Source organism: Perissodus microlepis, chromosome 15 (assembly GCF_051167445.1).
Source record: "Perissodus microlepis isolate ML-2025 ecotype Zambia chromosome 15, ASM5116744v1, whole genome shotgun sequence".
NCBI classification, from domain to species: domain Eukaryota; kingdom Metazoa; phylum Chordata; class Actinopteri; order Cichliformes; family Cichlidae; genus Perissodus; species Perissodus microlepis.
This window is the reverse complement of record NC_140475.1, coordinates 33,981,945-34,003,143: the sequence shown is the minus strand read 5'-3', so window position 1 is coordinate 34,003,143 and position 21,199 is coordinate 33,981,945. Positions and strand designations below refer to the sequence as shown.

General features: G+C 41.1%; 1 protein-coding gene across 1 annotated transcript in view; it reads left to right on the top strand.

The window, feature by feature from the left end:
• The window catches only part of nr5a2 (nuclear receptor subfamily 5, group A, member 2), a 69,082-nt gene that overhangs the window by 30,460 nt on the left and 17,423 nt on the right, over window positions 1-21,199 (top strand). Inside the window, exons 5-6 of the mRNA XM_084952461.1 lie at window positions 8,567-8,686; window positions 12,119-12,266. Of these exons, the coding sequence (XP_084808587.1) occupies window positions 8,567-8,686; window positions 12,119-12,266 (268 nt within the window). The remainder of the gene's footprint in view (window positions 1-8,566; window positions 8,687-12,118; window positions 12,267-21,199) is intronic.

Genomic DNA, 21,199 nt, shown 5'->3' with positions numbered 1-21,199 from the left:
GGCATGCATTTTCTCACTGCATTTGATGGAGGAGGTGGGGTGGGAGAGTGGAGAAGCAGGAAGGCAGAAATATTCATGTAGGTATGGATATTATTGGCACCCATTTGCAACTATGTAGGTCTTAACGTGATTGCATCCAAGTGTGTGTGTGTGCGTTTGAGTGTAAAAGGAAGGGTTACTTTTGGGAGATGCCATTCCCTGGGCTGCATGTGTATTAGCGGTCTAATGTTCATGTGAATAATTGATTAGGGCTTCTCTGTGTTTTTGATAATTAGTTGATAGCTTCTTAGCTCTAAGCCCTGAGATTTCTTGCATACGTGTGTCTGTGCAAGTCTGTGTGTATGTGTTTGTGTGTGCACGCAGGCTGGGGTGGGGCTAAGTTATCTATTTCTAAGGTACCTTGGAAACAATAGTGCCTCGAAGTCATGCGCTCATGGATTAACTTTCCTCAGAAATTAAGCAACAGTACATACATTTCTTTCTCATTAACTACCTACGTGTCTCACACTCTCTCGGAATAAAATTTATTGCAGCTCCCTGTTTTTGAACCACGTGCAAGATTAAAATACAACTTTTTTCAGTCATTATCTATATACTTATAAAATAAAAATGGCTGACATTACCTACAAGACTTTTTTATGCATGTCTAGTAAACAGTCTAGTTGTTTCAGACAACAATAAACATTGCATGCATGAAAAGATATCTATTGAAATTCAGGTCTGGCCTCTCACTGGTCCGTTCCTCTTGCCTTATTGATTTTTCCATCTTTCATATGCTTATGCATCAAGTAAAAACAGAATAGGAAAGTTTGGGCGTGCTTGGTTCATCCTCAAATCCCTGCACTGATATCAGACAGAGAGGAGTGTTTGTTGCCATCATCAGCGACCTTGAGAAAACAAGACAATCTTGCTTTGTTTTTTCTTGTGCCACAATTCTCCTAGCCTGCATGCGCAGTTGTTGTATCAAGTTTCTGCTGTTAAAAGCATCTTTTTTATGTTAATAATATATTAATTACATTACATTAATTACATATTTATTAAGCACACTGTTACACTGTTTACAGTGGTTTCCTGTATTAGTGGCATCAGTGTGTGTTGAGGTAAAGCCCAGGCAAGCGTGCACAGCTTCGTCAGGCCCGTGTCTTGTTTCCTCTCAGCTCAACAAGGCTCAGGACACATGTACTCGGAGCAGAATGGAAGAAGACAGGGTGAGCAAGGGCAGGGCGGGAAAGAGTCCGTGCCCAATCACTGTCTCGGTTTTTGTTTTGCTGGGGGGTTTTTTCAATGCGGGACCTGGACAAGAAAACAAATGCCATAATGTGTAGAGATGAAACGATGCGAAGCTGGGAAGAGGGAAAGAGCACTGCCAATCGAATGTGCGGTATTGTAGAGGTCAGAGGTCGGCCTCCGGAGTCCGTTAATGCGGTCACCGTGGGAACCAATCAATCACAGTGCCTCAGCAATATCGATCAGACATTGGGGCACACGCACGCTGAAACACAAAGAATTCTTTCTGACACACACACACAGAGGACAGCATACATCCACTCACACAAACCTCTCAGTCTCGCTCTCAGTCCAACACACAGTAAGTGCATATGCAGCGACACACAAATGCACATTCAAAACATCTAGGTAGGTAGATAATTACAAGGCATTACAAGAAAAATACTTACTTCGAAAAGAAACGGCTTGTTTTTTCTGCACTGCTGAGTACTAAGTACTGAATAGTATCTTGGAGGAAAGAAGATTTGCACTTTCTACTTTCTACACTTCTCTTGAAAAACCTTTACATCTACTTGCAGTGAGTGAATTTATATTATGGTGAGACTAGAAATACTGTGCTCGACTGATTGCAAAACAAATGAATAGAGCATGTACAATTTTAAAGCATGCATCACAAGCTGATATAATAAAGAACCTCTTTTCCACCAGAAGCGCTTTCATTTTGGAGTGAAAGAAAGATGCAAGGCCTGCTGCATCTTGTGTGATATTTTCTGAGCTCACAGATGGCCTGTGGCATCTCAATGGCTCTTAAGAGACATAATAACAGTCTAGGATTTCTGTGTGCTCAGTTGGAGATAAACCCATCGGCATTCTCCATTACCTGATCTGCTGGATTAAAGATAGATGCATACAACAAGCAGGTGCTATAGACATGCTGATGGGCATTTGTGCGATGTATATATATATATATATATATATATATATATATATATATACAGTATATAGTGTCACGTACTGTCGCAGGGCAGCTCAAAGCTGGACAAAGGAGCAGAGAATGTGCTTACTTCTCATTACAAAATAGTAAAATATAGATAAAGGTGACACTCTGGCTTGGATACCTTATATAGCACAACCAGGCCAAGTGAACCTTTGTGCTGAACTTTTGTGTCAACCTAAGGTTCAATAGACACAGCTGCAGTGGAGTTGAGAGTGTAACAACAAGCATTTTGTATATAGTTGAGGTAACCCCTGGTTTTAATTCAGCAATGGCTAAATGTTTTCATTTATTTGCTGTTCAAGCCATTCAGTTAAGTGTCTGCGGCTGTAAAAGGACTTAAAGCATCAGTTCAAAAGCAACAAATACGTATCCGAGTAGGAAATAATTGACTCTGGTTGCTTTATTCCTTAAGCTTGTCTGCAGTTTGACAAATTTAGTTTCACTGGGTGCATTACCACCAGTATTATCATTCCTCTGCTCTCTGTGTAGCCCCCTCCCGCTTGACTAGCAGCAGCACCTGCCACCTGCTCATTTTCCCAGCATTCTTATCACTGTGCCAGCCGAAGGATCGAGGCCGAACATGGACTGGAGGGCCACGATAAGCATAAGCTGACGTTGTTAAAGTGAGACGAGCGAATACCGGTACCTCTATTCTCACTCTGCAGCAGGAACAGAAAGGGGGACGTCATCTGGATCGTGAACACTGTCCATCCGTCTCGGCCTTCCCACCAGTTCACATACCATTGTTGGAACATCCAGGGGATTTTGTCACTCAGTCTGTTGTTTTTCCTGATGGATATAACTCTATTTGTGGCTTGGGCAAGTTAAGGATGTCAAAAATGATTTGCAGCAGGATTCAGTAGGCATGTGCTATTTCGTTTGACCTAAAACAAGACGCTGCCTAGATGGTATCAAATGGTGACCTGATATTTTTTTTATTTTTTTTTTGTGCCTTTATTGTAGCTTGGTCTTTGTTAAGATGTTATAATGGCAATAAAGAAATAAACAGGTTGATAGTGAGGTTTTATTTCAGGTCATCGGGGTTGTGTGTGCTCTAAAAGTAAAACAAATATAAACCTATTTTATGATTCCTGATACATTGCTGGCTAATTTGTCCAAATCACAAAAAGAAAAAACACCAAAAACACGTCGCTGCCGATGTTACTCACTCCTCAATTTAATCAACGAGCTAAACTGGAAGCGAGCTTCGGTACACCGTCAAGCTCGGCGTAATTAAGTGTTTGCCACACTCTGAGAACAACAGGCACGGTTCTAGGTAAATTAATGCCCGTTCCCAGGTGAATACGCGGCCTGTTTGGCTCAAGGCGAACAGATGCCAAGACAGGACTGCACCAAAGAATGGCTGCTAGAGACGCGCAGGCATTGATGTCAGCTTCAAATCTCACCTGTAGTACTCCAAGACAGCATTGATTCTTGTCCAACAGAGATAGAGGAAAGATAGAAGCACAGCTATTGTTTATGTACGAGTCGTTTGAGGCAAATAAACTCACGGTCTGCGAATGTGTGTGTTCTCCCCCCTGTGTTAAAAAAAACACGATTCTCTCCATTCATTAAGGCTCCACAGAAGGAGATTCTATTAATCTGTTCATTAAGCCACATCAAAAATGGAACTACTTATTAAAATCAGATCCAGCTGTGTACTCTCGTTAAAGCCCACCGTACCGTACGAAGCTTAACAATGCTCGTGGCACTAGACCAAAACCCGGCCTCAAGAAAGGGGGAGAAAGATTCTCGTACATTGGCCTGTTTTGACTCGACGCAGCGTGATAATTGCTCTACTCTTAGCAGGGGGCTATGAATAAACATTACTTTTGTCAGCGAGCATCTGAATGCTCCATTTCCAATTAATTTACATTTGCCCAGAAATGGAGGGAATATCTGCTCTTAATCACTATGTTTTATTTTCTCAATTTCCCCCAAGTCTTTTCTCATTCTCCCATTCCCTGTCTGGCAGTTCCATTCCCCCTTTCTCAACTGGGCTCTCCTTTTTCTACCTCTCTCTCCCCCTCTCTGGAAAATCCCATTAATCTCAGCCAGTGGTTTTGAACAAAAGCTATGGGCTAAGCGATTGATCCAGGGCATTGATCCCACTCGCCTGAACGATCATAAAGGTGTTAAATTGGTTTCTTGGAGGATATGTATTTTTCATCACTGGCTGCTGCAAGTACAAGTTCCTGCTCGGAATTTCTCTCATTTCTTAACCAAAAATTGGTGATGATATTGAAATATTAACTAGATCACACCTTGAAAAGCACCTGTAAATGTGTATATTGAGGCCAGTTTGAAGCGTTTTCTGGGGAGCTTGTTTTCTGCATGAGCGCCAAGCTCAGAAGCAAAATTCCTGTAATGAGTTTTGCTTCATCCAAGGACAGGTGGCAACTTGGGATTGTTCAAATGCGTACAGTTGAAGGAGGAGAAGAAGTGTTTTTTCATTCATGTTGCCCTAAATTATTTCTTGAATTCATAGAGTATGGCTAAGTTCGTATGGCTCAAATCCATTTATGTTTTTTTAGCCACAAAATGATAGCAACGTTAAATCACCATCTGACCAATTTCAGAGCGTGGTTTTGGCATTTGGTAAGAATTTCAAGAACAAGACCTTCCTGTTGTTCGTCTGTGGTGGTTTTGGTTAGGCTTACAGTGAGCATGTGGAGTATTTTCATGTGCTATGAAAAGTATTTGCTGCTGTGTCCATTCACCAGCCTGTAATTATCAGATTTTATTACCTTGAGTCTGATGCTAGTGGAAATTAAAATCTCAAAGAGAATTCCATTATTACCTGAAAAATACTTCTCTCCTTCCCCTTCACAGTGCCTCACCAACAGTATTACATTTTTTTCAACTTTTCTGTTTAGAAAAATTCATTTTGCAGAATGTGTTCAACTTTGAACTTATTGTGTAGCACCGTTGCTACGCACACTTACCAAAACGTGTTCACATCAATTTGACTTATTAATCAAACAATGTTTCCTTTTTCATCTGTTAGCACTGAATGACCTGGCTGTAACTGGTGCTAGCTGCCTTTATGTATTTAAGGAAATCATTGTAGCGGGAAAAAAGAGTGCCAGTTATCTTGACGTCAATATCTATATTTACAGTGTTCGAGGAAGCAACCAATTTCAGTAAAGAACATCAGCCTAGCAGCAAGTGTTATGTCTTGGTGAAATGAGGAAGGGATAAAGAAGAAGAATCAAGGAAAAACAACAGCTTTTTTTTCCTACTATGCGTCATCATTGCTGGAAATGGTTGGCAATTAGAAGCCTTATCTAAATACTCCATGACTATGTGGTGAGACAGGAATTAAACCACTATATAAATCTGGTTTATTGCTCTTTTGGAGCACACAAACTGCTCATTTCAACTTTGCAGCGCCATACGAAGGTGTGAATACATTAAACAAGGCAATGTTTATAATCAGCCGCTGGCAGTCGTCCAGTTTTTTTTTTTTCTGACTGCGTTTTCTTTGCACAGAGATAATATTTGGCCCCTTTGCCCTCGTGTAAAACACAAGACAAATTGGTTGTCGATGTCGTGTCAGAAAGTTCATTTTATCTGAGCGAACAGGCAGCAGTGTTGGTAAGATCAGGCACCGTGACTGTTGCTCATTTGACAGAGCAAAGGAAGAGCTTGTCAGGGAAACGACTCGTGTCACTGGAACTTAAAAGGTCAGTGAACTGAACCCCGTACCCCTGGTCCGCCCACACGCCTGTCTGTCTGTCACCAGTCCCCCTCTTCCAAGCGGGTGTCCCCTGCCCCAGTCTAGCCTCCCATTGCCCCCCTTTGATGACCCAGGACTCTTGTCAGAGAAGAGCTTCCAGGCGGGCAGAGTGAGGACAGGCCTTTGATGAGTATCCCGATACTTGCCAGCACCAGTGACATACAGTGGAGTCCTTTGAAGAGCCTGGGCCTTACATGTAATCATTCGTAAACACACGCACACACACACACTTCCAACATCCTGAGGTTGGGGAGATAAAGAGAATTGGATTAGGGCACAATATAGAAAACACCCTCTTTTGAGCGCCTTCCTTGCTTTCTGATGGTTTTAATGAAGGCATTTCCCTTGCACTTGAGTGACTACCAGAGTGGAACCACAAAAATAGATGTATATAGGAAGGAGGCGGGAGAGAGACAGACCCTGTGATGCTGTCAAAAATGCTAGAAAAAGTCACAGCAGCATTGCCAAACTGATGAAAGAGAAGTGGGAGACATGAAACGTTTCAAGGCAAATTTCTCACCGTGCCATATCTCTCATATATGCTTCATTTTTTTCCATCACAGTGTGCTAGAAGCATAACGATCCCCTCCATGTGGACTTTTTCTGAATTCAAATATGATTTTTTTTAACTAATGACATTTACCTTGTAGTAAGAGAAAATGATGTAATGCCTCTGTTAGGAGATGCCAGATACTCACATCTCACTTTTTGGTTAACAACAAAAAGATGTGATCAAACAAATCTCACAGAAAAAAGGAAATCCTTCCTACTTTGGCGTAATGTCAGCACTAAATGCTTGTTTTTAAGGTCAAAACAAAACCAAATCACTTTTGAAAAGAAAAACTATGTTAGGAGAGCGACAATTCAAATACAAATACAAAGAGCTGCTCTATATCAAGGTAAACAATAAATAGTAACTCCAATCAGGAGGAATACAGCAACCAAATGACAACTGCCGTGCAAGAAAAGCATAGTCAGGCAGCCCACGTGTCGTCTAACCAAGTGTGTTGCCTATTGTTGTGTCTTTGTGGAAGGTAAACAAACACTGTTTGCCACCATCCTCAGATCACCAGTCAAAACAGGCCTAATCAACAAGAGATAGACTTCAGATTAGGCCATATCCAGTGTCGTGTCATACAAGGTAATAAAAGTGGAATGAAAGTTGTTGACATGAAATGAGTAACTAAGATCACTTGATATCAAACAATCTGAACCCTTTATGATTTCCACGGAGCACCAAAAAGAAAAAGACATTCCTTTCAAACCTTTCCGCGATACACCATCGATCCACATTCTTCATACTGCAAGCTTTGGATGCCCATCACAGACAGTTCTCACATACTCAAAGCAGCAGACCCCTGTGTGCTCAGAAAGACACATTATTCCCAGCAAAGCCACAAAGTGCACACTGTTTACTGATAGAAAAGGTGGGAGAAGAAAGAAAGAACTACTTATACATTTTCCTCATTCCATCCCTCTCACTGTGTTCTCCATTTTTTTTTTTTTTTTTTGAGTCTAGCTATGTAGAGTAATGATTAACACGGTCGGGCATGGGAAGAGACTAGCAGTCACAATGGAGGGGGTTGTTTTGGTTCCCAAAACCACTATTTCACCTGCGTCAGCTTCCAAAGTTTACCTGTCAGGTCCCTGGGAGCAGACGGCTGGTATTAGAGGGGGGGGGGACAAATGGGGGGTGGACTATTTAATCATTATCATCTGTGGAATCACTCAGAAACTCCTGGCAATGGGCAAACAGATAAACCTGGCAACATTGTTAAATCAGGCACGCAGCAAAGTGCTTAACTGTGTGGGGAAAGGTTCACATGAGAAAGCTTTAGAGTGCATACAGGGGACTTTTGAGCTTTGTGTAAGGTTGGGAAAAAAATGCCCGTGGTACGCTACTGATCAATAGTGATTGACCTGTGAGAAAGCTTACCCGGCAAACAGCTGCCTGTGATATTTACAAGCCGCTACGGCTGACAAAGTGCTTCAGCTTTTTTCAGCGCTTTTTTTTCTGTGGGTGGCTCTATACTATTTGGCTGTAGCCTTTATTTCTCAAGGTCTTTATACAATATTATCACCGCTCTACATTTCAGATTATTTGACAGACGGGATTTTCTAACAGGCATTTTTAGCATTTGGAAAAAACCCAACGTGCAGTAAAAATGTTTAGAGCAGTTGACCTCATAGACTGATCATGGAGCCTGTAAAATGATTACAGTATTTATGACACAATCTTAACCACAAATTTTAACAGTGTGACTTTTCTTACAAGTTCCTGTTTAAAACTTGATTTGTTTTCAGTGACTTACAGATATAAGACTTTAATTTTTGGAATATTAAACACATTTTGTACAGTTTGCACATTGCATGTTTTCTACGCCCCTCCTGAACACACAACTCTGTGTGTTGATGACTGCAAACCCGTCTAAATAACATGTAATAAAGGAGTGCAATGAAAGACATGCAATCTGCACTGATGACAGTTACAGTATTGTACATCTGGCATTCAGTCTCAACAGAGACTGTTGTTACAGCTTTATAAGAGCGGAAAAATAAACACCTGGCCTGATGTGGATTTTTGTATATGCATCTCTAATCAGGTGGATGACCAGATGAAGCTGCTGCAGAACTGCTGGAGTGAACTCCTCATTCTCGACCACGTTTTCCGCCAGGTGGTGCATGCCAAGGAGGGCTCCATCCTATTGGTCACTGGCCAACAGGTAAGAACTACTTCCAGCATTTTCCACTCCTTTTTTGTTTTTGTCCAATTTGTATCACTCAAACTCTGAAGAAAAACTGTCCATTAAAGTTTTCTTTCTGTTAAAAGGGGATTTTTCCTTCCCACTGTTGCCAAGTGGTTGCTCACAGACATGTCGCCTGATTGTTGGGGTTTCTTTCTAAGATTATAGGCTCTTACAGTTTTTCTCAGAGCATGAAGACTCAAACAGTGAATAAATAAAGCACTCAGACACTCATGCTGTAGCATAGTGAGTGGGTGGACAGATAAAAAAAAAATGCAGCTAAATGTGTTATTTTCTTTTACTGGGGGTCTTTGAGGAAGTTGGTGGGAGATGGTGCCTGAAGCCCTAACAAGAAATCTCAATGCATCAGAATGCCGTGTGCTGATTTGTGTTTCGGCGTCACACACACACACACACACACACACACAAGCACTCACAAAGCAAGCTGTCTTTAAATACACAAACCCAAAGCAGTATTTAATAGTGCTATGGTAGTGGTAACAGGTAAATGAGAGTTTGAGCAAAAAAATAAATAAAAAGGCAGAAGAAGCGGTGCAAGATTGTTGAACACATGGACGGAGGGAGTAAACTGATGGAAGGAGACTGAGTTGGATAATAGGAGGGAGAAGAAAAGAAAGGAGGCAGAATGAGGTAGAAGAAGGCAGAAAGGTGCCAAAAGTAGAAGAGATGAGGATGGATCGGGGAGAAGATGATGAGGCGAAGCAGATAAGGCTGTTTTAAAAGGCCCGAACAGCGAGGTGCAGGAATAGGAGGAGGAGGAGGGGCTGATAGTCAGGGGAGGTGCTGGATGGCGGTTTCGTTTTGCATACTTTGGTTAATGAACAGCTGGTGTTGAGGGTGTGTGTGTGTGTGTTAGGAAATGTATGCATGTGTGTGTGTGTGTGTGTGTGTGTGGGGGGGGGGGGGGGGGGGGGGGGTCTGAAACAGTTCATTATCTCCTATTATTCTCCACCTGGCCAGGGGTGACAGCACAGTGATAATACAAGGGATATTTAAACCGCAGTAGCAACACCACCCAAAGCAAATGCTACACAAACACAGTCAGGACTTGGTGGGAGAGCGCTGCACCGAGTCTGGCAAAAGCCTTCTCTGACCTTAGTGCCCAGTAAGAAGCAAATTTGTGATATTCTTAAAATTTGTGTTGTACATGGAGTACATGTAGTCCTCTGGTCTATAAACTATATATCAGTATTTTTAAAAAGGACCATGTATTTGTAGTTCTAAGCTTTACACAGAGTGGCTGCATCAGATTAGAAGCATAGTTCCAGCAGCAAAACAGAGGGCCATTTGTCCAAGAATGCAGAGTGTGCAAAATCTTAATTTTGAACAGATACTACAGTTTTACAAGGTGGATTTTTTTCCCTTTGGCAGCCCAAACGAAATAACACAGCTGGTATTTTATACTATTGAATTGCCAGAATGCCCATATGTAGTGTATTATGAGGAATTAACCAAATGATGCCATAACACAAAGCAGCCATTGAGGACAGGCCTTAGTTCATGCCGTAATTAATCCATTGTTGCACTGAAACTGATTGCACTTTGTCCTCAAGTGCATTGAGGCAAATCATCACATTTATTCTGAAATAAATTCGCAAAGTTTACCAGGAGATATTGTACTGCTTTTATTAAAAAAATGTGACTGAAGGACCAGAGCTTTGCTCATATGGAGAATTTAAACAGATGTTTCTTCCCTCTTGCTTTGAAGCAAGCTGCTTCTTTGCTCTTGCCAGTCATACGCTCCATTCATACTGACATTTGAAGAGAAATCCATTGAACTAGCAGATTAACTGCTACAGCCTGTCATTTGCCTTCTGTCTTGCCCGGTCTCATGTCCCTATGTTTGTTGTCCCATGCTTGTTAATTTTTTTCTTTTTTTTCTGCCTTTCTTTCTCTTTACTACTGCATGTCACCAACAGCAGTGAGAAATGGCCATGAGTGCTTGTTCTTTATCCTGTCATAGGATCAAACACACAGTGGAACTTGTACAAATGTGAGCAAACATGAAATGACAAAGGCTGGACTGATCTGTTGAATGATTTAGCAAGGCCTCACAGTGTGGCAGTCAGCCAGCTACAAAAAAACACTATAAGAGTGCTCCTGGTGTGTATTAAATTCAAATGACATATATATATATATATATATATATATATATATATATATATATATTCTCACACTTTTCTGTGGTTTCAAACATGGTCTTTTTCCATCTGCATCCTCCATCTATAGCAGCACCAACCTATTTTCACCTTTCATATTAATCCTAATGTTCAGCAAAGACTATATTTATGATAAGTTAAGATTTGAAGGTTTAATCATATATTCGCCCTCTATGTCTCTCCGGGGGTGATAATAAAGTGGTATTGATTGATTGATTGATACGCAGGTCACCAGAGTTAGTGCTAAGTCTGCTATAGTGACACTATAGCGTTTTATTTGGTCTCTCTTTTTACTTAAGGCTGGGAGGCAATAACCCAAGGCATCACCATCAACAGTCCAATCCTTCAATGAACTTATTTCATGCACAGTTGATTTTATGTAAATTGATTGACACCTTGGAAGGGGGGCAGTGTTTGCTTTTCACAGAGCCATAGCTCTTTCTGTCTCGGAGGTGTTAAGATGGGAAGACAGGGACAGAGGCGTCGGGACAAAGTGGGAGAGTGCAGTGTTGTAAAAGCACACGGAAGGAAAACGAAGTGGGGAAGGCAGATAAATAAATTTTAAAAATGGTGTATTATCAACATGTATGTCCCTTTGACCCTTTTCTTATTTGCAAAGGGGGAAAAAAAAGATGAAAAAAACGTATTCCAGTCATCTTATTTACACTGTAAGTAAAATCCAAACTCACGGCTGCTTATAATTACAAATGGAAGCTCGCAGGGAACCTCTTCCTGACTCGCACCAACATCTACCTTCCCCTGGAAACCCTCACACAGTCAATTATGGTAATGAATTGTCAATAAGTATAAAAATTTAATATGGTCCTGCTTATGGTGAGTGGCGACTAAGGACTTGCCTCCCATTCAAATGAGCTGCAGCTGCAGGTTTGAAGCACACCTGCAAAAGGAGTGTGTAAGTGGGTGTTAATGTTTATAGGTTAGACCTAAGGAAACATGTTAGCCATTTTTGTATCCATGTGAAAGAAGTGAAAGAGAAGTGACAGACTAGAAATGGGTGATTTACTCTGTCACAAACATGCTGTTTCCAAACCAAACCACCGTCCAATTATGGCTACTATGGGGCTGTAAAACTCCCAAATCAGTGATCCGCTAAGTGACATTGTGTTCTATTTGGTATTTACAACTATGTTTTCAAAACTTCTGCTCAAACTCCAGTCAGAGTCACTTAAATGCACACATTTTACCTTCTTCTTTCCTATTTTTTTTAAAGGTGGACTACGCAGTGATTGCCTCACAGGCGGGAGCAACTCTCAACAATCTGTTGAGCCACGCCCAGGAGCTGGTGGCCAAACTACGCTCTCTGCAGCTGGATCAACGAGAGTTTGTCTGCCTGAAGTTCCTGGTGCTTTTCAGCCTGGGTAAGTCAGATATATTTTATATCAGCTAGGAGGAACATGGGAATTGAGAGGAAGGGGTGGTTCTGAAACGTACAAAATAGTGAAAGGGCAAATGGATGTGAGGTAGGTGTGGTTGGTCTTCTTTAGATGGATGTGGCAGCTCTTGTATATACGTCTGGGTCTAAAATTTAAATGTATTTTTGGTGAGTACAACTCTCAATAAATCTAGGTTCAGTACAGTGCAACCATACAGATGATATAGGACTACGGGTGGATGGAAGTTTAGATCCACTATAGGCAGGTTTACTTTTTCTATTAGCCAGCTCTTGCACATAAATCTATCGGTGGCATTCCCAGCAGCAAATCTCTCACCTGATCTTCCACCGCATCTTCAAGTTTCTAAAGTACAAAATTTCTTGAGAAAGAGAGTATGTCAATATGAAGTGTAAATACAAAATAAATATTGACGTTTTTCTTTTCTGAAATTTAGCTGTTGGTCGTTGGCATCGCAGACTTGCTGCAACAAATGCAAATTAAAGATCAGATCCTGGATCAACAATATTAGAAGTCATGAATCACAGTGTGTGCAGGATTATGCCAAGTGCAGTGTAACTCATAACCAGTATTTGAGAAGCGAGCTGTGCATGAGGAATGAGATGTTAGTTTGGAACGGGTGAGAGGGCAAGGGGTCAACGGGGGGGCTTTTCCTCTCAGAATTTGCTGTAGAGTTTTGGAAAGGAAGAAGGGATTTGGAAGGGATCTCAGCTAAAGAAGGGTGAAGGAAGGGAAGGAGGAAATAGGAGGAAGATGAAGAGCGAGCGGGAATTGAACTGGTCGTGCTGTTTGAAGGCAGGCACCAGCCTGAAGTATTTTGGAGACAGACGGGCGGGAGCTGATGCTAGAGAGTGCATGGGATTTGGGAAGGAAGGTAAGTGGAGAAATATAAAGCTTGATGAGTTAAGGGACAAAAAGAAGGGTAACTTTGATGGCATGTGGTGTGTGTGCGTGCATTCTCCTCAGTGTGTGTGTCTGTATCCCAAAGCTGCTCTCGAATCTCTAAGCCGAGGTCAGACATTGCCAGGAGACTGTCATCTCTGACTCTTTCCTAACGAGTCTGCAACAAATTGCCTCTGAGGAATACGCACACACACACACACACACACACACACACACACTGAGCCAAACCTGTTTAACATCCCACATTACTGAAGCCAGTAGTGTCAACATAGGGCCCTCTATGGCATGGAGAGCAACACTGGCTTACATGTGATGAATATTTTCCTCCTGCTTAGCTCCCAGTCCCTTCTGACAACATGTAATTCACAAGAGTCACACTTTCACTTCTTTAACACCTCTGAACAAAGAAAACAGCACTAATGAACTGTACATACACACATATATATGCGATCAGGAGGAATTAATGCTTGTGCGCATTTGTAAAGAAAGAGACAGGGAGTGTGTGTGTGTGTGTGTGTGTGTGTGTGTGTGTGTGTGTGTGTGTGTGTGTGTGTGTGTGTGTGTGTGTACACATCTGTGTGCATGCATGTGTTTGTTTCAGTTTTTTATAGGGTGGGGATGTTGCTGGGGCTCAGGGTCTAAATAATTTGGCAGAAACATCATCCATAATGAAAGGCCCACCTGAGGGATGTGTATCGCCCCCGGCAGTGCCTGTTCTCCGGCATTGCCCAGGCCTCCCGCAAAAGAAGCCCGGCACAGACGCCGTAGAGCTGGCTGAGGGGATCAGCGTTAGCCGAGGTGGTGTTGGTGAGGATGAGGGGAGGAGAGAGGCTCGAGCTACGTAGAGCCAGGAGATTACATTATGTGATTAATATCACATACAGCTGAAACTGAGTATGTAATTGGCTGTAAGAAGGCTGAGCTACAAATATGTTTACTTTGGGGAATTAATGTGCATAATGTGCGTAGCATCGGTAGTGGTATGTATATTTAAATATCAAAACACATTATCAGAAGGGTCAAATTAATTTGCGACACAGCTGTCTGTGCCCTACCGGCAGAGCCAGTTAATAAGGGTCGTAGGGAAATGAGGCATAAAAGTAGATGTACACTGACTGCTGAACTAAAAGATTAGACTCTTTCTGTTTATTAGCCTAATTTAATCTCTAATATTGGTCACTTTACTCTCTAATTTAAAAGGGATGTGTTCATTACGACAGGTTTGAGACTAGGAACTGTTTGCACTACTTTAACACTGTGGCTCTACTTACTTAGCACACACTACATATGCATCACGGGATTAAACCCTGAGAAATACCCAGTGATTCAGTGCCCGGACAGCCTTTTATAAAACTAATAAAGTGGCTTCTATAGATTTGTTTGCACTGCTTTTCTTCTCCTATCACAGATACTGCTATCATGATTGCTACTGCTGCTATTACAGCTGCTATCAATGCATCACTGCTATGATTATCATCTGAGCCCCACACCTTACAGTTGACAGCCAATGCCAATATGGCATGCAGTGCAGTATTTTAAGTGTCCGCTTGTGCAACATGGTGGAAAGTAAAAGTGAGACACTGGGTTTTGTAGCACCCATATTTAACTGTAAATTTAGTCTTTCTCGAACTTTATTTAAATATACTTTCATTTAACCAACCCTCACAAATGTGTTGGTTTGGTTAGTCGGTAACTGGAGAAATAGTGTAGTTGTCTGGGAATTCTAGATGAGAGGTCTTGTTTGGCATTTGGTAACTTTAACCATAGCTAAATCACACTGATTCTACTGAAGTTTATTTACAGTATATGCATGCAGTACCAGATCATAAGTCTGTCGTCTATAAACTTCCCCTTTTGTCCAGCAGTCAGCTTGAAGCAGCGGGCTCAGGGCAAACACGCAGAGACGAAAAGGCATTAAAACAAGATATAGTAGAAAGCGAGAATTAGAATATATTAGACATTGGATCACAAATTAGTGCCAACAACTCAATTTCTTATTCTATTTTATTTATTATTGCACTTCTTCCTAGTTTTTATGATTTTGAGTATATAGCGTTCTGTGACTACATGTCTGCGAAAGGTGTTTTATAAATAAACTTTACTTACTCACTCACTTACATACAGCTAGTGATTTCCCATGTGAGTCATCCCCCCTCTCTTTCTGTACATGGGCAGTCAGTCATTCACTCCCTGGCAGAGGAGCTTTTAGTTAAGCCAGTTGTCAATAAAAACAGAGATATAGATGTCAACCCAGCTGAGAGGAGACACTTGTCATGATCTGTATGTGCGCTTGTTTTCGGAGTTATACTTCCTGTTTGCTTTCTTTTTGTTTATTGCTTTATTTTATCTCTTTCTATCACTGTCTCTCACTTTCCCCTGTCACTCCCTGTCTTCGGTGAAGGCTTTTACCCTCTATCAAGGAGGAGATTATCACTCTGAGATCATTGATCTCCTAAGTGTTTGTAGGACTGTGAGCAATGATTGTACGTCTTGGGCATTGAGCAAAGGACACACATAACGGCAGCGAGAGTTTGAGGGCTGTCTGGATCAGAGTTTGGAGAAGGATTACTACGAGTCATTGAGTGTCAAGAAACTGTTAATGAGCCTTTGATTTCCTTTAAAAGACTTAAAGACCTAATAGAAAGACTGACAGGCTGTGTGGGTTACAAAGCATTACCAGAGGTGAAGGGACAAGTTTGAATTCAGGCTGAGTAAAAATAAAAGATCTTCTCTTTATATTTTAAGGGGATTTGACTTCCTGCTGCTGTGGCTGCTCTTACTAGATCCATCTCCAGTTATGGAGGAAAGAGATTTTGTTTTGAGAAGAAAGTAGACCCTCCTTTAAGTTTGAAACCTGGAAAAATTATCAGCTTTTATCCTAAATCTTCACGATGTGTTTCTGGTTCATCGTGTATAGTTTCCAAACTTGGAAAGCAGATACAGAGACAGAGGTCACAAAGTGCTCACCCAGCAACCAGTTAACCCAGTTTAGTGGGTCAGACCTCATCAGCTGTAATTCGGTGAGACATGTGCTGCCAATCCTTGTGAACTGAGAGGACAACCAGAGTACTGCCAGACCAGTGCAGGGTGGTAAATAGTCCCAGTGGAGAGAGCGCATTTGTGGACATACCTGTAGCCCTAAATAATGTCCTCATACTGCAGCATTTAGCAGGAACACGGGCAGTAGCGTGCTGAAAATGTGTAACTGTGCTCACTTTGTAATCGTTCATTATTCATCATTCATTATGTTGCTTAAAATCGTTTCTATTGATCAATATATCATGCATAATTATGCTTTCTGTGCAATGCAACTGTTTATTGGTTATATTATTCCTCTATTAAACACGAGTACAGCTGATTGTTTTAGGGTTTGTTCTCATTATTTGCTTGTTTCTATATTTTAGAGATGGAATAAATGAAATCAAATTTTTAAAAACAGCTAAATAAAAGCTAAATATGGATGGCTATTATGTGTCTAAAATAGACCCAGTTATTGCCATTAAAACAACAATAGAAAATACATTTGTTTTTCTTTCAGGCATTGTGTAACTACAGATATACATATTTGTAATCTTTATAAGTGATGCAGACCAATTCTGCTTTTGTTTCATCTGTTAAAGTAAACTTGGTGGTTCTCTTAGTGATCAGAAATGGGCAGTGTTGTCCATTCATAAGAAATCAAGACAGGGCAGCCAGTGATTCAAGAGCTGCCTCAGCAACTCAACACATTAGCCGTCTGTCAAGCGATTAGTCAGTCACTGAAATTGGAGTTTAGAGACACCCACCCATCAAGTCTTTGCTACCCTTCATCCCTCTCCATCCATCCAGCCCTCTGTATTGTCTCTTGTCTCATTGCTCTGTCCTTTCTCTCTGTTTTTTTTTTAACATCCATCTTTGTACAGCTCAATCTATCACTACTCTATCGCTACATCCACCTCCATTGGTCCTCATTCATCTTAATTCACTATTTATTTCTTTACTTCCTCACCCAACTTTCACCTCACCTCTTTTTCTATCCCTAAACACGGCCAACATCACAAACAATCAAATGTATAGATGGATTCAACTTTAAAAAATAACATTTAAGTTAGTTTAATATCTAATAGTATCCAGTAACTGCTTTGATACTGAAGATATTTAAAATTATTTGAATTTAATTCAGATTACAAGCATTATAGCAGATTTTTTCATCCGACCATACTGCTTTTAACCATTCCCGCCATTTGAATTCCACTTTTTACAGCATCAGCACCCAGTCACCCCCGTCTCCATACAATGAAACATCTTTCATTAGCATGTTTTGTGTGCCACACAAAACGTTTTTTCAATATTTTTAAATTTTTTTTGCGTGCTGCGAGGTCAGACACCAATCTGCTGACAGCAACACAAAGCAGAAAACGTGATTAACCTTGATGAAAACAGACAAGTTTCTCTCCCTCTCTGTATTTCTTTATCATTTTTGTTTCCTCGCACAATGAGAGAGAAAAAAAGATATAATTCCCAGACAGGTACATCCTAATTAAGCAACAGCCGAGGCTGCTCAGAATCAATGCACTGATCCCTGGCCAGTGAGCAGGGGAGCTGGATAACGCAAGCCCCCTTACACGCACACGTACACAAACACACATTCACATGCCCATAAAACATGGCAAATATTCATTTCCTGAAAAGAATTCGATCATTTAAAATTCATTCAGGAATTGATTAAAACTGAGAAGCAGTGACAGTTCAACATTTATTCTATTGAGCCATTTAGTAGAGAATGCTCAGTAATCCGTGTTTAATAATGTTCTAACAAAGTTTAACAGATTTTTTTTTCCCTTTTTGGAGGCAAACTTGCACTTGGCTACAAGTCAACAGAATGGAGCATGATATGTACCTTTGGCCTGATCAATACGTGAATAAAGTATAGTTAGCGTGTACATGTGTTCTTATGCCCTCGTCTTGACTGAACACAAAATATGATTCTCTTTTCCTGTTCTCTGGAGTCATGTGGATGAGCCAGTGCATACATTAAATTAATAAATTAATAAATAATGAGAATAAAAGCACTATTGTTTACCGTAACACACAAAAAAGTAACAGTAAAACAACAAAATGTAATCTGCGTAATCTGTTAAAACTTTGCCCTGAGTACATGTGGCAATCATAAAGCAAACAGTAAAAAAAAAATGCTGAAACTGATAACTTAAAAGAAACAACAGAACCCACGAGTGTAAAAATAGAAAAGAAACAAAGTCCCCACTGTATCTACTAAGACTGCTAATAATATGAATAGCACACAATTATTTACAGTAAAGGAGTATAAACAGAAGAGGCGTCTTTATGACAGCAATCTTGGAGTGTTGCCCTGATTTTGATAACTCCAACATTTGAACGTTATCCAATAGATTTCAGACTTTTTAGCAATGTATCTAGTGAAACTCTATACCCTAGGCTAAGTTGAGACATTTGACTCATGGCTTTATCCATTTTTATTCCAGACTTGGTAAATGAACTGATTCTTATTTAGCGCTTTTCTACTCTCCTGGAGTACTCAAAGCGCTCTATACAACATGCCACATTCACACCTGTTCTCACAGTCACTGACTCTAAACTGAGTGCTGTCTAACCACATTCATACTCGAATGGATGCATCGGAGAGCAACTTGGGATTAGTATCTTGCCCAAGGATACTTGGCATGCAGGGATCGAACCCCCAACCTTCTGATCAGTAGGTGACCAGCTCTACCTCCTGAGCTACAGCCACCTCCGGATTGGACTTGGATTGTTAATCTGATGGAAGAATTACATACTGTGAATTAATCACTGTTTTCCAATGCATTCTTGTCCATTGCAATACATTTGCTGTCATTAAGAAAGTAAATGGGTTAATCATTTGTTAAGACTTTTGAGAACATGGCAGCCCATTGCACAATCACTCAAACGTCCTGACAGCTGGTCTGCTGCATGCTAAAATTGGGTTAGGCAAACTAGGACATTTAATAGGACTGCAGTAGATGTACACTTTACCTCATTTAGGTTGCTTGTTTTTTTCCGAGGCTGCACTCGTGGAAACACAAATACCATGTACCCCAATGTCAATTTAGAACTGTTAGTCAGAGATTAACCTGTTGGCATGACTGGTTAGAAGAGTTTCCCTTAGTTAGATAATGCACATTGCAATGTGTAAATCATGCATTTACAATCCCATATGGAAAAGATATATATAAATCTTATAAAGTTTGTATCTGTCTTGTGAGAAACTTGTATGAAAAGCATATAAGAGTGAAAACAGATATAAGATCCCTAGAAAAATTATATAAATGAAACTTGTATGTTTTGGATACTTACTAAAACAATATATGAAAGTGGCCACTTTCATGAGTAAATCATATAAACCTTATATGATTCACTATATTACGGAGCCCCGCAGGGGACATGGGAGAAAAAAAAAAATTAAGACGGACTTTTGCGAGATCTCGCAAAACTAACTCGGGATCTCGCAAAAGTTTTGCGAGATCTCGCAAAACAAACTCGGGATCTCGCAAAAGTTTTGCGAGCTCTCGCAAAACAAACTCGGGATCTCGCAAAACTTTTGCGAGATCTCGCAAAACAAACTCGGGATCTCGCAAAACTTTTGCGAGATCTCGCAAAACAAACTCGGGATCTCGCAAAACTTTTGCGAGATCTCGCAAAAGTTTTAGCCGCATTCTTCGGACGCCGGCTCGAAGCCGACCGGGAGGTCGAGGCACGATGTGCCGGGAAAGCGGTGTTCCTCCCGGCTGTAGTAGGTCCCGACCTCCCATTAGCTCGAAGCTAACAGGAGGTCGAGACCTCCCGTTAGCTTCGAGCTAACGGGAAGAATGCGGCTAAAACTTTTGCGAGATCCCGAGTTTGTTTTGCGAGAGCTCGCAAAAGTTTTGCGAGATCCCGAGTTTGTTTTGCGAGATCCCGAGTTTGTTTTGCGAGATCTCGCAAAAGTTTTGCGAGATCCCGAGTTTGTTTTGCGAGAGGTCGCAAAACTTTTGCGAGATCCCGAGTTTGTTTTGCGAGATCTCGCAAAACTTTTGCGAGATCCCGAGTTCGTTTTGCGAGATCTTGCAAAAGTCCGTCTTAATTTTTTTTTCTCCCATGTCCCCTACGGGGCTCCGTACTATATGAAGTAGGCCACATCTGATGTAAGTTTTTTCTATTTCTTTTCCATATGGGATAGCCTGAACAAGCTTCGCAGCCGAATGTGCACTGTGTGACTTCAGGCTTTCCCGGACGAAAGATGACCAATTCAATTCAATTTTATTTATATAGCACCAAATCACAACAAACGTCACCTCAAGGCGCTTTATATTGTACAGTAGATTGCACAATAATAGATACAGAGAAAACCCAACAATCATATGACCCCCTATGAGCAAGCACTTTGGCGACAGTGGGAAGGAAAAACTCCCTTTTAACAGAAAGAAACCTCCGGCAGAACCAGGCTCAGGGAGGGGCGGCCATCTGCTGCGACCGGTTGGGGTGAGAGAAAGAAAACAGGATAAAGACATGCTGTGGAAGAGAGACAGAGGTTAATAACAGATATGATTCAATGCAGAGAGGTCTATTAACACATAGTGAGTGAGAAAGGTGACTGGAAAGGAAAAACTCAATGCATCATGGGAATCCCCGGCAGCCTACGTCTATTGCAGCATAACTAAGGGAGGATTCAGGGTCACCTGGTCCAGCCCTAACTATATGCTTTAGCAAAAAGGAAAGTTTTAAGCCTAATCTTAAAAGTAGAGATAGTGTCTGTCTCCCGAATCCAAACTGGAAGCTGGTTCCACAGAAGAGGGGCCGGAAAACTGAAGGCTCTCCCTCCCATTCTACATTTAAATACTCTAGGAACAACAAGTAGGCCTGCAGAGCGAGAGCGAAGTGCTCTAATAGGGTGATATGGTACTACAAGGTCATTAAGATAAGATGGGGCCTGATTATTTAAGACCTTGTATGTGAGGAGCAGGATTTTGAATTCAATTCTG